The sequence below is a fragment of the Trifolium pratense genome, linkage group LG2 (genome assembly GCF_020283565.1).
Source record: "Trifolium pratense cultivar HEN17-A07 linkage group LG2, ARS_RC_1.1, whole genome shotgun sequence".
NCBI classification, from domain to species: Eukaryota; Viridiplantae; Streptophyta; class Magnoliopsida; order Fabales; family Fabaceae; genus Trifolium; species Trifolium pratense.
The window spans coordinates 7,871,597-7,887,094 of record NC_060060.1 but is presented as its reverse complement, the minus strand read 5'-3'; the positions used below and the strand labels follow the sequence as shown (position 1 = coordinate 7,887,094).

The 15,498-nt window shown below is 32.2% G+C and overlaps 1 protein-coding gene, 1 non-coding gene and 1 pseudogene across 2 annotated transcripts; 1 reads left to right on the top strand and 2 right to left on the bottom strand.

Moving 5' to 3' along the window:
* Positions 1 to 2,807: 2,807 nt before the first annotated feature.
* On the bottom strand, positions 2,808 to 4,989 carry LOC123904094 (serine carboxypeptidase 1-like). Its single transcript, XM_045953783.1, has 4 exons — positions 4,602 to 4,989; positions 3,907 to 4,014; positions 3,546 to 3,817; positions 2,808 to 3,149 (listed from the first exon to the last, which is right to left on the bottom strand). Exons 1-4 carry the CDS (start codon positions 4,987 to 4,989, stop codon positions 2,808 to 2,810), a joined length of 1,110 nt encoding a protein of 369 aa, XP_045809739.1.
* A 2,485-nt stretch (positions 4,990 to 7,474) lies between these two features.
* On the top strand, positions 7,475 to 7,547 carry TRNAF-GAA. The gene has a single exon. It is a non-coding gene; the product is annotated as a tRNA-Phe (tRNA).
* A 3,282-nt stretch (positions 7,548 to 10,829) lies between these two features.
* LOC123909973 lies at positions 10,830 to 13,736 on the bottom strand (annotated as a pseudogene).
* Positions 13,737 to 15,498: the final 1,762 nt, after the last annotated feature.

Genomic DNA, 15,498 nt, shown 5'->3' with positions numbered 1-15,498 from the left:
GGTTCCACGTATACCACTAATTTATTATTTTTTAATAATAGTACATAGTAAGTACTCAATCCCTCCAACCAAGCACCTCTTAAAAAATTCTAAATCGGTGTCACTATCTCATCAATAATACTACATCTTTATAAGTAGGTCCCATAAAAATATATTATAATGAGGAGAAAGAGATGATATCTATTTGAGAAGCATGCTCAGATGTTACCTAATATGTTACCTAATAAGTATATATACAAGTACCTAAGATATATGGTTTTAGCCCACTCACACCAGTTGAAAGACTTTAATTTGAGCTCATGCTAGGAGATGAAGTTGGAAAAGCGTTACCCTCAAATGATTCAAGATCCCAACTTCAAATTCATTAAAGGGGAAACAGACATACAAATGTTTGAAAACAAATTCAAACATAAGCACATTGCACAATCTCCCGTCCTGAGGTATGGGATCGATACCCCAACTACAAGACGAACCCATTTCCGCTTCCACATCCAATAGGGAGATGCATCACATCACTGGGAAAGCAAGAAGGAATTCCCACTATTTCGTCCAAAACTCAATCAAAATCTCCAGCATTTGGTGGATATATATATATATATATATATATATATATATATAGGGACGGATCCAGAAGATATTTATGCACATCAATTTTCTTCATACCCACCGTTGATCCTCATTTCAATATTTATGCACATCCCAAGATTTCTTGATTTAAGAATCACTCGCCACATGTGCATTTACCTCAACCAATTATGTTATGCCTGTGCTATTTTGAATCATAACACTACTTTATCATGGTTAAAGCAAATCCACTGTCCAAAGAAATAGAAGAATGACGAGTCATGAAGGGAACAGATTTCTGATACCCAGAACTATGCTGCCTGCCAGCCAACATACGTGTGCAAGGGAGGGAGATCAACTTTGTCGTTCAAGATGTGAATCGAACTCCACTCGTTTGAAGCACTAAGCTTGTGCCAAAAGGACAGTCTGGTATATCCCATAGGCTTCTGCGATTAAGGGTCCATCCGAGCGTCCCCGCCACCATTGGTTCGCTATATTCACCGCGGATGATTGCTCCAAGGTTCCAGGTACCCATTTTAGATAGATTTGCGTCACTATTAGCTTTGAGATTTCCTTGATTAGGTCTGTGCCATGTCTGATTGCGTTTTTTATTAGGATTAGGGTTATTCCAATGTCTATTCTGATTCGTTGTTTGATGATTCTGACGTTGCTGAAACGCACCTTGATCAATATGCTGCTGCATGTTAGTTGCTTGTTTGAACTGTATAATACAATTGTGAGCATTGTTGATAGTTACATTCTCAGGTGTATCAATATTCTCGGAAACTTGAAGGTTTCTAGCCATCCATAGGTGATAAATAACTGAGGCTAGGTAGATGAGGTTGTCCTCTTTGAGATTGTTTGTCATATTAGCTTAGCCAGTCCTTTAAAGTTGATGTCGAGGTTGTCAAAATTGATGCCTAACTTTGGCGTCCGTGGAAGAACTGAAATAATAAAGATGTATGTAAATGGTGGGAATGCTTGGATATGTTTTAGCAATATGTAACAATGCAACCACAAAGGCCTTAATTGGGAAAGGGCACATAGACTTCTAGTTCTATAACATCTATGCTCTCCACAGTATCATGGATTCATGATGACCCTTCTCTCAAAAATGGTTCAACTGGTTCTGTAAGTCTCCTTAAAATAAGTAAATTTTTTACATATTAATTATGAAATAGTTGCGTTGATTGAAGCAATAAATGAAACACTCTCACAAGTCACAAACAATAGATTAAGGGAGAATCTTTAATATTGGCAATACACATACCAAAGTTATCTGGCCACATCACATTAAAATAAGTTGATACATGTAACGAACGGTTAATTGAAAGATGAAACTGAAATTTTTATAAGAAATATAACAAGTAGATTTAGCACAAAGTGCATTTGAAGGAAGTACAATTTAAACATGAATCATGCTTTGAACACATTAATTTGATGGTGACACAGTAGGCAAACTTCCATAGAGGAATGATGAGATCAAAGTCAAAGCTCGTTCTGGTTGCCAGCTTGGAACAAGATGTCCTGCTCCTCTTACTGTAACAAATGTCAATCCTTTGTATCCCACCACATATCCTCCAATCTGTCATTATAACAATTTCGTCACATATCAAACAAATGTTATTACTTGGTCTACAAGAAAACTCAATAAATTAACCATATATTGAGTTGATCAACATTTCAGTACTCCAAAGTGTAAGGGCGTCTATCAAATTTACAAAATAACAAGTTAATTTCTTAAATTAATGAATGTCAATCAATTGAGTACCTCTTTTCCTGAATACCACGGACGCCAAGGAGAGTTGATAGCAAGTTTGAGTTTGTTGATTGAATATCTAGAAGATGTGACTGGAACCCTTGCATCTGTATCACCACTGTAGGAGAAAGCATAATCTAAATTTAGGAGTAGGAATTGATAATATAAAAATTGCAACCTCATTATTCAAAAGGTTCTACAATTCTACATGTTATATTATTGTTTATTTTGGATTCAAATTATCATAGCAGTGTTAACACTTTATACTATAACGAAATTGAGCTTGCCTGTATATCCATAATTTAATGCCATTATCGATGAGATACTTGATGGTGGGTAGGATGGTAATTGGACTGTCTTTCCATTTATAATAAAGATCACTGTGAATTGTCATAAAAAAGAATACATTCATGAAAAATACAGCTATAGAGGTGTAAAAACAAATAGTACTATTTTGAAATTTATTAAAAGTGATTATAGAATATTACCCGCAGTGGGTCCAGTTTGTAGGTTTTGCATGAAGAGCCTTTTGAACCTCTGGTCTATTTAGATAAGCAATACCATAATAATCAGAACAGGGGTCAAAATCATTAGTTACATAACCAGTTGAACCATTTTTGAGAGAAGAGTCATGACAAAGTGGAGCATAGATGTTATAGAAGTCTGTGTGTCCTTTCTCAATTAAGGCCTTATCTGTTGCATTGTTACATATTGCTGATTGATTTCGAGAAGTGAAGTCACAGTACTTCTCAATCAACTCATGAGTCCAAAAGTAATCATATAACCCCTGTAAACCCGTGGCATCATCAATCCAAGCATTCCCTATCTGAAAATTTTAAAGATAATGAAGTTTGATATATGAGATTGTGAGTTATATATATATGATAGTATAGATTACATTAGGTCTTTGTTTTTTTGTTTTAGTCCTGCAAAATATATTCATACTGTAATTGGTCCCTGTAATATGTATGTAATATTCGTTTTAGTCCTTATATTGAAGGGGCCAAAATCGAAGGTTCTACATATTTCAGAGATTGATTCCAATATAAACAAATATTATAGGAGCTAAAGTAAAACAACTCGAATTAAAAGCAAATAATAGTATATTTGCAATGACTAAAACCTAACAAAATGTTTTTACAGCAAAAAATGGTATACTTGCGGTCACAAAAAATATATTTAAACCTTTGAATTATTAGTGTTTGAAGTTTGAACAACATACAGAAATGCCTTTGAGGTTAATGGTTTGATTGTAGAGTTTATTGTTGTGAAGAATAGTGGATGCAAGTTGAGGAACATAGTGACCAGCATAACTCTCTCCAGTTATGTAAATATCTCTGGTTTTGTACTCTGGAAATCTCTCCAGCCAGTTGATTAGGAAGACATAAGCATCTTGGGCAGTTCTCTTATCTCCTGACTTGTCATAGTCAGAAGTTGTGTTTGAGTAGGAAAATCCAACTCCTGCTGGAGACTCCAAGAAGAGTACATTTGCCACTGCATTTATTTCATACGCATAAGATATTCATGTCTTAGAATAAATGCATCTTGATGAAACAATTTAATTAGGTTGATGTTTGTCGTACCTTCGTTCCAAGCATATTTGTTTCGGTATAGTGTTTGGCCATCAGACTTGATTCTGAAGGGTCCTAGCTCCTCAAATGCTCCATACCCAAGTGAGGAACAACCAGGTCCTGTAAGTTTCAAACATTAAGTTGTCAGACTCGAGTCTACATAAACTTGTTGAGTTTCTGTAGACTCAACTAGTAATCTTGCTAGTAAAATTGATATTTTACAGATTTTATTAGAGTTACTTTAACTCGTAATAGTTTACCTGAAAGAAAGTTTACATGCAAGTTAACTCGTTTTTTTGACTCGTAATTCTATACTCCTAAGAATTTAACCAAGTTTCACACTGTTCTTTTATATTCAAAAGGAAAATAGTATCAAGTATCAAGTAATTGATATTTATTCTTAGGTAAAACTATACTATCATGTTTGACTACTATGAAAATGAAGTTATGTCATCAATCAATTATAACTAATAATAATCATTCCATCTTATCTCATGTGGTGTTGTAAATTATAGTCGCACTATTTAAGATTTAGAGGTCTCTGCAACCGCGCATAGTAACTGTATTTATCCACAATTTTCACACTTTCAAGTATCATAATATAACTAGAAAAAGATACTTAAAAGAACATATAAAATGTTGAAAAACATACAAGAACAAAAGTTATCCGTATAAAACAGTTTGTGTGAGTATATTTTTATTTTTACCTCCATTGAGCCACAATACTAAAGGTTTTGTTGAAGGGTTATATGGAGATTCCACAAAATAATAGAAAAGTTCTCTTTCAGTATCTTGATCAACAGTGACATAGCCAGAGTATTGGTCAAAATTCACTCCATAGGGTTGACCAGGCAATGTGACAATCTTGTCAGCTTGCCTTAGCCCCTCTTGAGGTGCAACATAAGCAGCAGAAGATGAAGATTGTGTTTTCAATGTATCTTCCTCTTCCCAAGAATGAGTCTTAGGTGGATTCTTTGTGGTTCTAGAAAGAATCAACTTATCAAGTCTATCAGCTTGACTAGCTTTGCTATAAGGAAAAATAACTAAAAGACTGAAGTTGAGTAGTAAACAAGCATAAAGAGAAACTTTCTTCATGTTGCTCTTAATTGGGTTTCTTAATTAGGTTTCTATATTGTGTCAAAAAAAAATTAGGTTTCTATATATCCTAATAAGTTTCTTACTATTTATAGATGTAAAAACAGTGGACACTTTTCAGGACTTGTTTTGTTGTGGTTGGAGACATGTTAAAGAAACAAGAGAGTGGTAACAGTAGTATCGACCAATGACCTTGCAGAGATTAGCCTGCTGATTATAATTTAGTTTTTCATTGAATGTAATGGATTGTTCTTGTTTCACTTTTTGTAGAATCATATCAAGTTATTAACACTTTGTGATTAACTTTGAAGGTTAATTATATATATTTGTTCTAACTTATTCTTGTGGTTTATGCTATTGTACTGTATCTTCATCCTACTTTCTTCTGATAGCATATGTAATTCATTGGGTTACTTAGGGGTGGGAAAATGTTTGGAAATGTCATACAGGCTTTATTTTTAGGTCGGACTTGGTCTTTCGAATAATAGTTACTGCGCATAAGTGAGATAAACTTTGTATTATATCTATATATATAAATCCTAGATAGTTCTCCTACCACTAATCCTAACCCTAATTGTATCAATCAATCATAGCCTTTAGATCATTTCTTTTTGTGGATAAATCAAGAGTTAGATAATAAGTATTCACCTCTTTTAATATTTTTTTAGTGTCAAACATGTTGATTGACACTCTCACTATAATAAAAACGATTTTGTGAATTAATTATTTTATAATATATATGTCTTATATCCCTCCTCATACATATATGGGCATGTGAAATTTCTATTTGGAAGGGTTATTAGTGTTGTAGAAGAATGATATGTTTATGAAATTTTATGATTTTATTGTATCTTTCTTTTTCTTTGTATTTAACGAGTGAAACTATATTGTTGATTTTGCAAGTATATTCTATTTTAGCACTTTATCATAGTCATTGTATAACCCTTCTACCCAACCCTCTTTCTCATCCTTATTTCTTCATTTATTTCCCTTTTAATATTCAATATTTATTTTTTCTTAGCATTCTTATTGTCTAATTTGTGATATTTTTGTAATGGGACTTTGCATGATATTTACGAAACACTACAAATAAATTGTTTGAAATGCAATTACAAATATAATTCATATTGTTAATATTTTTAATTAAGTTTTATTGCTAATATTATTTTGATAACATCTATTGTTTCAATTATTAATTTACTATTTATACAAATAATTTTTTGACGCTTCATTATAAAACGCATAATGTCCGTGCATCGCACACTACTACATTTACCAAGATCGATGCTACACACATTCCATTGAACCATTTTGATTTTATGCCATTCCAAGATATTTTGAATTCAACTGAAGAAGAAAAAATAGTTGGTAATGATTATTAGCTTTCGTTTTAATTTAAATCTCATATATTGATTGATATTTTAATCTAAATAATATGTGTCTATTTTAATTGTTTTAGATGTTATTGCGCATGTGATTGAAAGAAGTTAATTCAACATTATTATAAATATAAATTTAGATCCAATGAGATACTGTATGATGAAACATATTTTTTTTCCCACTGACTAGACTAGACAGACACGCTATAAGTGTGGAAATATTAGCAATTTGGGGTTCGAACCTCGTCCCTCTAATAATGTCTTGAGAGCATTTTTAATGGTAATATCATATTGACAAGTGATCCTTACAATATCATGTAATACTTATATAATACTTTTGTAACTCATATATTTTGCTTCAACCATACAAAATTATGCAACTCGTATTAATATGATTTACTAAATAAGTCAATATTAAATTAATTATACATGCCTTAAAAATAAGGTACTTGAATCATATTTTAGATGTTCACTCTACCACTTTATGGTTGCTCCAAGCATAAAAAAATTATGATGCGGATTATTAGCCTATCCCCATTAGATATACTCTTAGTAGCTAGAAACTGACTTACAAAAATATACATATTGACTCGATGGTAAAAAATGCATTATCGCGTGTTATAAGATTTGGGTTACCATGATATTGGTATGAAGTTTCCATTGCCGTTAGCGAAGAATAATCTTTACCGGGGAACTTGTGGGCCAGACAAGGTGGGTTCTCCCCTCCCAATCAAATATTCTCTATACGTATGAGCCATGAATCAAACTCCTAACCACGTAAGGGGATCAAAATCCTTACTATTAATTACTATTAAACATGAAAAAATAATTGTACTACATTATTATATCAATTATTGTTTAAACATTAAGACTTCTAGATGTTTTTATTTTTTGATATTTAAGACATCTAGAATTCTAGATGTTAATATGTAATAAATTTATATTTTACTAATCTTATATATCATTTAATTATTATGATTAAATTAATTTTTATGAGTTAGAATTTTATTTTAAATTTATTTTCAAACTTTATAAAACATTAGTATTGCCAAAAAAAAAACACAGTATTGTAATGTTAGATGTAGTAAGTAATTAGTAGCATGTCTGCGGGGATAGCTCAGTTGGGAGAGCGTCAGACTGAAGATCTGAAGGTCGTGTGTTCGATCCACGCTCACCGCATTATTATTATTTTTCTTTCATTTTATAGAGAAACAAAACTTAACAATATTCACTTCTTCTTCTTTATTTATTTTTAAAACAAACATGTAACAATATTGCTAAAATATATTAAACACAAACATGTAATTTCTATAATGCAATACATTTTTTTTTTTTATAATTGCAATACATAAAACTTAAATTAGATATTGCTAATATGTGTACATTGTTAAAATTTTATCATTCCTTGAGGAGCCATATTCAGTATTCACATCATTTCTGGAAGCCTCTCCACCTTCAGAATTTCTAAGATTAATGTTGACGGAGCTACAAACTCCTCAAATGACCGGGATTTAGTTGCGTTATTAGGAACAATAAATGTAAGATTATTTTTTTTGGATGTCTCACTTCCATCCTTTGGTATTTCTCGGACATGGGCACTATTGAGCCTTAATCTGTTTTTTTTTTTCTTTCTGTTCAATTAGTCACTGTCCCACAATGTTACAAATATGAAATATCAATGTATTTCAAATTTCCTATCTTATCAACTAAGTTGGTTTATCACAAATTTAAGTTATGTAACATCGAAATTCAGTTGTTATGTAACAAAACTTGTTATGAATCATGGAATCGAAGGGATAAAGATCATAGATGTCGGCAAGATAGAGTGCATAAGAGTATTCATGAGGAAGATACTCATAGAAATTCATATTGAATGAATATAGATTGATAAAAGAATGAGTAAAATATACAATGAAGTAGCTTATTTATAGGACTATTTGGAGTAACTAACTCCCTAACTAACTTTCTAACCTCTTAACCAACTTGGTAACATATCAACTAACTCTAATTGATTAACTAACTATCTATATTCTTAACAGCCTCCCTCAAACTCAACATTGGGAAATTTACCAATTTGAGTTTGAATTACAAAGCTAAAACCAAACAAAGAAACAAAACATTGAATTTTGGCTTGTAATGCATTCATGTAAACCATAGCAACGAAGATGTACACAGTATGGTTGAGCTTCCTGTGTCCAAATTCATGAGCAATGACATCAACAATTTCCTAATCGTTTTGCATTGTTGAACTAATGTGTCATAAAGCACGATTCTCTTGTTCTTGAAGGATCCATACTTGTACATGACTATCTTCACTTGACTCTTACAGTGAGGCAAAGAAATGTGATCAACCCAAAAAGATGGAACCAACAATACCATCAATTATAGTCCTCCAACCAAAAGATGTTTCTGAGCTTTTTACCATAGCATTAACAATTAGCTCACAGTCATGAATATGAAAGGCCATATGATATATGTTTCAGGTAGCAGCTTCAACAATTATAGGAAATGTTAAGCATATGAAAACCACCAAGGCTTCCATGACAGAACTTAGAGCCTCACTTATCAAACCAAGAGTGACCATAAGCAACTCCATGAAGTAATCTAAAACCATATATGTAAACAAGACCAAGTTTAACATCCTCCCTCAAGCTTAGGCTATGTAAAGAAGACCAAGCTTGAATAAGAAACTATTGAACTTTGGTGCAGCTAGTAGTATCAGAACCTCCTTGATACTTCAATGATGTGCAAAAACTATTCCACTTCCTCTCACACAAAGCTTCACACTTGATCATAAGTTGGTATCCATTTTGGTGACAGTAAGAAAATTCATCAAAACATGTATGAATTTGCAATCTTCAACAACTATTTGATTGATATACAACTGAAGGCATGAGCAACTAATTATCAAACAAAACTTGAATAATGATGCAGAGACATAGTAATTTGAACAATTAGCTCCAAACAAGACAACAAGTCACCACTAGATACTCTCAACACTTTGTAACCAAAGCTTCATGATAACCAAAAGTATTTTCCAAACCATTACTGATAAAGCTTTCAATATCCATAGTACATAAAACATATTAGCTCAAGAAATCATCATCTAGACTCCACCAAATTGCAATAGTGAACTGACTTCAAAGGACTTAAATCAAACACCTTCTGAGCGCCTCAAATCATTAGTTCATAAAAGAAAACCGAGATTAATTGATTGCCACCAGGATCAAAAACAAAGTGCGATGATTTGAGAGAATGATAGTGGAGTGATAACATCATCGCAAGGAAAAGGAGATAAAACGTCATGGAAAACACAGTCGACATAAACAGAGAGGATCGAAACGAATTTGTTCCGCCGGGATCAAAAACAGTATCGAGAATACCAAAAAGATCGAGACGCTCAAAGTGATTTGCAGCAGAAACAGAAAAGATTGAATTGCAAGATTTTGATACCTCTACAATGACGGCAAGACTGTGTTCGATTGATCCCAATCTTGACGAAATCGAATCTTGTTCGATGAAGACGTCGACGAAACGATCAATTGCAGAAAAAGGAATTTCAGATAACACCGTATGATTCGATGTTTGTGTCTTGAATTTCTGCAATTTTTCTTCTACCTTCGCCTCTTGATTCAAAATATCTTGATTCAACAGATCAAGATTCTTCAATTTCTCATTTTCGATTGAAGAAGAAAATGCAGAATCGAAGTTGCAGCTTGAATCAACGAGAACACATGCAATTTCCCCAATCTTGATGGTGAAACCATCAATTGTTGGCTGGATTGAAGTGATCGAAGCAGAATTAAAGGTGGAAGGATCTGAATCACCGAAACTGCCAAAACAGATTTGAACTTCTGCAGAAGAAAGATCTTCATCTTCCTCAATGGCTGAATCGAAATCGGCAGCGGAATCGAAATCTTCATCCCTTGGGTATCGCTCTGATACCATGTTATGAATCATGGAATCGAAGGGATAAAGATCATAGATGTCGGCAAGATAGAGTGCATAAGAGTATTCATGAGGAAGATACTCATAGAAATTCATATTGAATGAATATAGATTGATAAAAGAATGAGTAAAATATACAATGAAGTAGCTTATTTATAGGACTATTTGGAGTAACTAACTCCCTAACTAACTTTCTAACCTCTTAACCAACTTGGTAACATATCAACTAACTCTAATTGATTAACTAACTATCTATATTCTTAACAAAACTTATTAATTGAAACTTGAAAATAACTTTTTATTGCGATCTAAAAGGTAGATTTCCCATGCATACATATGTTTGGAACATGGATCATACATATCATATGTTTGGATACGCGGCGTGAGGTTCCATAATTTATGCTGAAGCTACAAAGAGTAGCTTCTTGTTTTCACCATGAAAAAGCGCCTTGAAACGCGCGGCTGCATTGACAAAACGCATTTCTAAACATAACGCTCAGAAGTTTGCACACTTTAATTTGATGGCAAAACAGTAGGCAGGCTTCCATAGAGGAATGATGAGATCAAAGTCAAAGCCCTTTCTGGTTGCCAGCTTGGAACAAGATGTCCAGCTCCTCTTACTGTAACAAATGTCAATCCTTTGTATCCCACCACATATCCTCCAATCTGTCATTATTACAATTTTGTCACATATAAAAAAATGTTATTACTTGGTCTACAAGAAAAGTCAATAATTAACCATATATTGAATAAATTAGCATTTCAGTACTCCAAAGTGTAAGGGTCGAACAATTTAGTCTCTCAAATTTACTAAATAACAAATTAATTCCTTAAATTAATGAATGTCAATCAATTTAGTACCTCTTTTCCTGAATACCACGGACGCCAAGCAGAGTTGATAGGGAGCTTGAAGTTGTAACTGGAACTCTTGCATCAGTATCACCACTGTAGGATAAAACAAAAATTGCAACCTCTCATTATTCACAAGAATCTACGTGATATATTATATTATTGTTCTCGTGGATTCAAATTTCGATAGCATTGTAAACAATTTATTATGCTATAAGGAAACTGAGCTTGCCTGTATATCCATAATTTAATGCCACTATCAATGAGATACTTGATCGTGGGAAGGACGGTAAGTGGACTGTCATTCCAGCTAGGAATAAGATCACTGCGAAATGGCATAAAAAAGAACACATTCTTGATTAGCATAGAAAAAAACAGTTATAGAGGTGTCAAAAAAATAGTACTATTTTGCAATTACATAGAAGTGATTATAGAATATTACCTGCAATGAGTCCAATTTGTAGGTTTTGCATGAAGAGCCTTTTGAATCTCTGGTCTATTTAGATAAACAATACCATAGTAATCAGAACAAGGGTCAAAATCGTTAGTTACATAACCAGTTGAACCATTTTTGAGAGAAGAGTCATGACACTGTGGAGCATAGATGTTATAGAAGTCTATGTTTCCTTTCTCAATTAAGGCCCTATCTGTTGCATTGTTACATATTGCTGAAACATTTTCAGAAGTGAAGTCACAGTACTTCTCAATTAACTCATGAGTTTGATCTGAATTCAAAGCATGAGTCCAAAAGTAATCATATAACCCCTTTGAACCTTTGGCCTCATCAACCCAAGCATTCCCTATCTGAACATTTTAAAGATTATATGAAGTTTGATATATGAGATTGTGAGTTGTATATATGATCGTATAGACATTATTTGAATTTGGTTTAAGTATGTTTTGGTAGCCTTAAATATATTTTTTCATTTTTTTTTAAATTCTTGTAAATATACAACATATTTGTTTTTGGTCCTACTTGTTTTGTTTTAGTCCTGCATATACCGAAATTGATCACTGTAATACTCATTAGTCCTTATGTTGCTTATATTAGAGGGACTAAAATCAAAAGTTCGGCAATTACAGAGATCGATTTCAATATAAACAAATATTTCAGGAACTAAAATAAAACAATGGAGGACTAAAAGCGAAAAATAGTATATTTTCAAGGAATTAAGAGTTAAGACAAATAAAATTAGGGATTAAAAAAATGGTATATTTGCAGGCACCTAAACTATATTTAAACATTTGCATTATTAGTTAGTGCTTGAGTTTGAACAACATACAGAAATTCCTCTGAGGTTAATAATGGTATGTTTATAATGTATATTGTTTTGAAGAATAGTGGATGCAAGCTGCGGAACATAGTGACCAGCATAACTCTCCCCAGCTATGTAAAAATCTCTTGTTTTGTACTCCGGAAATCTCTCCAGCCAGTTTATCAGGAAGACATAGGAATCCTTGGCAGTTGCCTTATCTCCTGCCTTGTAATAGTCAGATGTTGTGTTTGAGTAGGAAAATCCTACTCCTGCTGGAGACTCCAAGAAGAGTACATTTGCCGCTGCATATTTTATAATGATAAGATATTCATGTCTCATAAATGCAAAAAAAAAGAAAAGAAAGAACTTAATTATATTGATGATTGTCTTACCTTCATTCCAAGCATATTTGTTACGGTATAGTGTTTTGCCATCAGAGTTGATTCTGAAGGGTCCTAGCTCTTCAAAGGCTCCATACCCGAGTGAGGAACAACCAGGTCCTGTGAGGATCACACATTAAGTCGCAAACTCAAGAGTCTAGGTAAATTTGTTGAGCTTCTGTAGACTCGACTCTTCAACTTGTTAGTAAAATCAAAATTTCACCGATTTTACTATTATGTCACTACTATGAAAATGAAGTTATGTGTGCCATCAATCAAATATTAACTAATAATATCTATCTAATTTTCTTATCTTGTGGGGTGTTGTAAACTGTCTTTCTACTGCAATTATGGTGGCAATATTAATATTTTAGAGCTCTCTGCAACTTCATATTAACTGTACTCACATAATTTTTACAATTTCATGGATCATAATGTAAATAGAAAAAGATACATAAAAGAACATAAAAAGTTGAAAAACACACAAGAACAAAAGTTAGTGCAAGGCTATTTTTACCTCCATTTAGCCATAATAGTAAAGGTTTAGTAGAAGGGTTATATGGAGACTCAACAAAATAATAGAAAAGTTCTCTTCCAGCCTCAGCATCAACAGTGACATAGCCAGAGTATTGGTCAAAATTCACTCCATAGGGTTGACCAGGCAATGTGACAATCTTGTCAGCTTGCCTTAGCCCCTCTTGAGGTGCTGAAACATAAGAAGAAGAAGAAAAAGAAGAAGAAGATGATGATGATGATGATGATTGTGTATTCAATGTATCTTCTTCTTCCCAAGTAAAAGTCTTAGGAGGATTTTGTGAGCTTCTAGGCAGAATCAATTCATCAAGTTTATCAGTTTGACTAGCTTTGCTATAAGGCAAAATAACAAAAAGACTCAAGTTGAGTAATAAACAAACATAAAGAGAAACCTTTTTCATTATGTTCTTAACTTGGTTTCTATATATCCATATAAGTTTCTAAACTATTTATAGATGAAAAAACAGTATAAATTTTTCGGTACTTGTTTTGTTTTGGTTGGAGACATATTAAAGAAACAAGAGAATGGTAACATTAGTATTGACCAAATAACCATGCATATGTATTGGCCGGCTGATTTTAATTTAGTTTGTCCTTAAATTAAATGTAATGGACTGTCCTTGTTTCATAGTTTAGCATTTTGTGATTAATTTGAAAGTTAATGATATATTTTCTCCTCTAACTTATTGTTGTGGTTTATGTGGTTGTACTGTATCTTCATCCTAGTTTCAGAGAGAGCATATGTAATTGGATTACTTAAGGGTAGGAATATCTTCAATCTAGCTATGCATGATTTTTTTTGAGAAGCCAAGAGGAAAGTTTATTTAATAAAAAGTGGCATAAGGTATGCCATAATTACAGTATAAGTCTCAAAAATGAGATAAGTTTAGTTAAGATACCACCCAGAAAACAAACAAAATACAGAAATTTGAGAATAAGCCAAAAGCACCCATAATAAGAACAACACCTGTTAGCTCCAATGATATTAACAAATTAAGCTCCTAACCAAGCCACTTCCTTAACAAACTGAACACTTTCTATTGTGGAAAAATAATTGAACATTGCACTTGTTTATAACTCTTTGTTTTAATTAGTTCAATATAGCTGTTAATGTTGACATAATGCAATAAAAGGAAAGGACTTTTCATTATTAATCAGAAGAAAAAGAGTAAATGACCATTTAACTCCTTGCAAAATAAGCAAATTTTTGTTTACCCCTTTGCTCAATTTTTTTTTTGTTTACCCCATGCAAAAAGTAGATTCTCTCATTTACCCCCCTAGGTGTACAATAGGATATATGACTGTGCAAATCTGCTGATGTGGCTTTTACATGTGGAAAACATTACTTATATTTATTTTTGAAATTCCACATCATATAATAATTTTAAAAAATAAAAAAAAATCAAACTTTTTTTTTGCTCCCAAAATAAAAAAAGAAATTTTCTTATTTTGCTCCCAAAATAAAGATTTACTCCCAAATAAAATTTATTTCCAAAATAAAAATTTATTTTCAAAACTTTTTGAATTAAAAAAAAAAAAACTTTATTTTTTTAAAAAACAAACTTTTTTAAAAAACAGAATCTTTACTCCCAAACTTTTTTTTATTCTACAAATTTGTTATTAAAATTGTATTAAACATTGAGTTTAATTGTTGTGCACCGTCGGTGTAAAAGTTTTTTACACATACATCCAATGACACGTTGCCACATCACTTAATGAATGTGACACATCATGTGTTTTTAATTACCATACATGATGTGTCATTATATTATTGGACGAATGTGCAAAATAACTTTGCACTGACGGTGCATATAAATTAAATTCTTAAACATTTGTTATTAATCTTTTTGAATTAAAAATTCCAAATCTATTTATTGGCGTTGAATCTATTGATTCTAGAAAATGCATATAATTATTGTAGGTGTTGAATCTATTGATTATTAAAACAGAAGAAAGAAACAACATGAGCAAAAAATTGAGAATTCAAATTTTGGTGATGAACTATGGATTGATATATAGATAGACTGGAAAATTCTTTAAAAACTATCAAAATCAATTGCCACATATTCAACAAGATGTTTTGGGTGGATTGGAAAATTCTTTAAAAACTATCAAAATTCTTTATAAAATATCCTACACTTCCTTGATCAGCAAGTATTGATC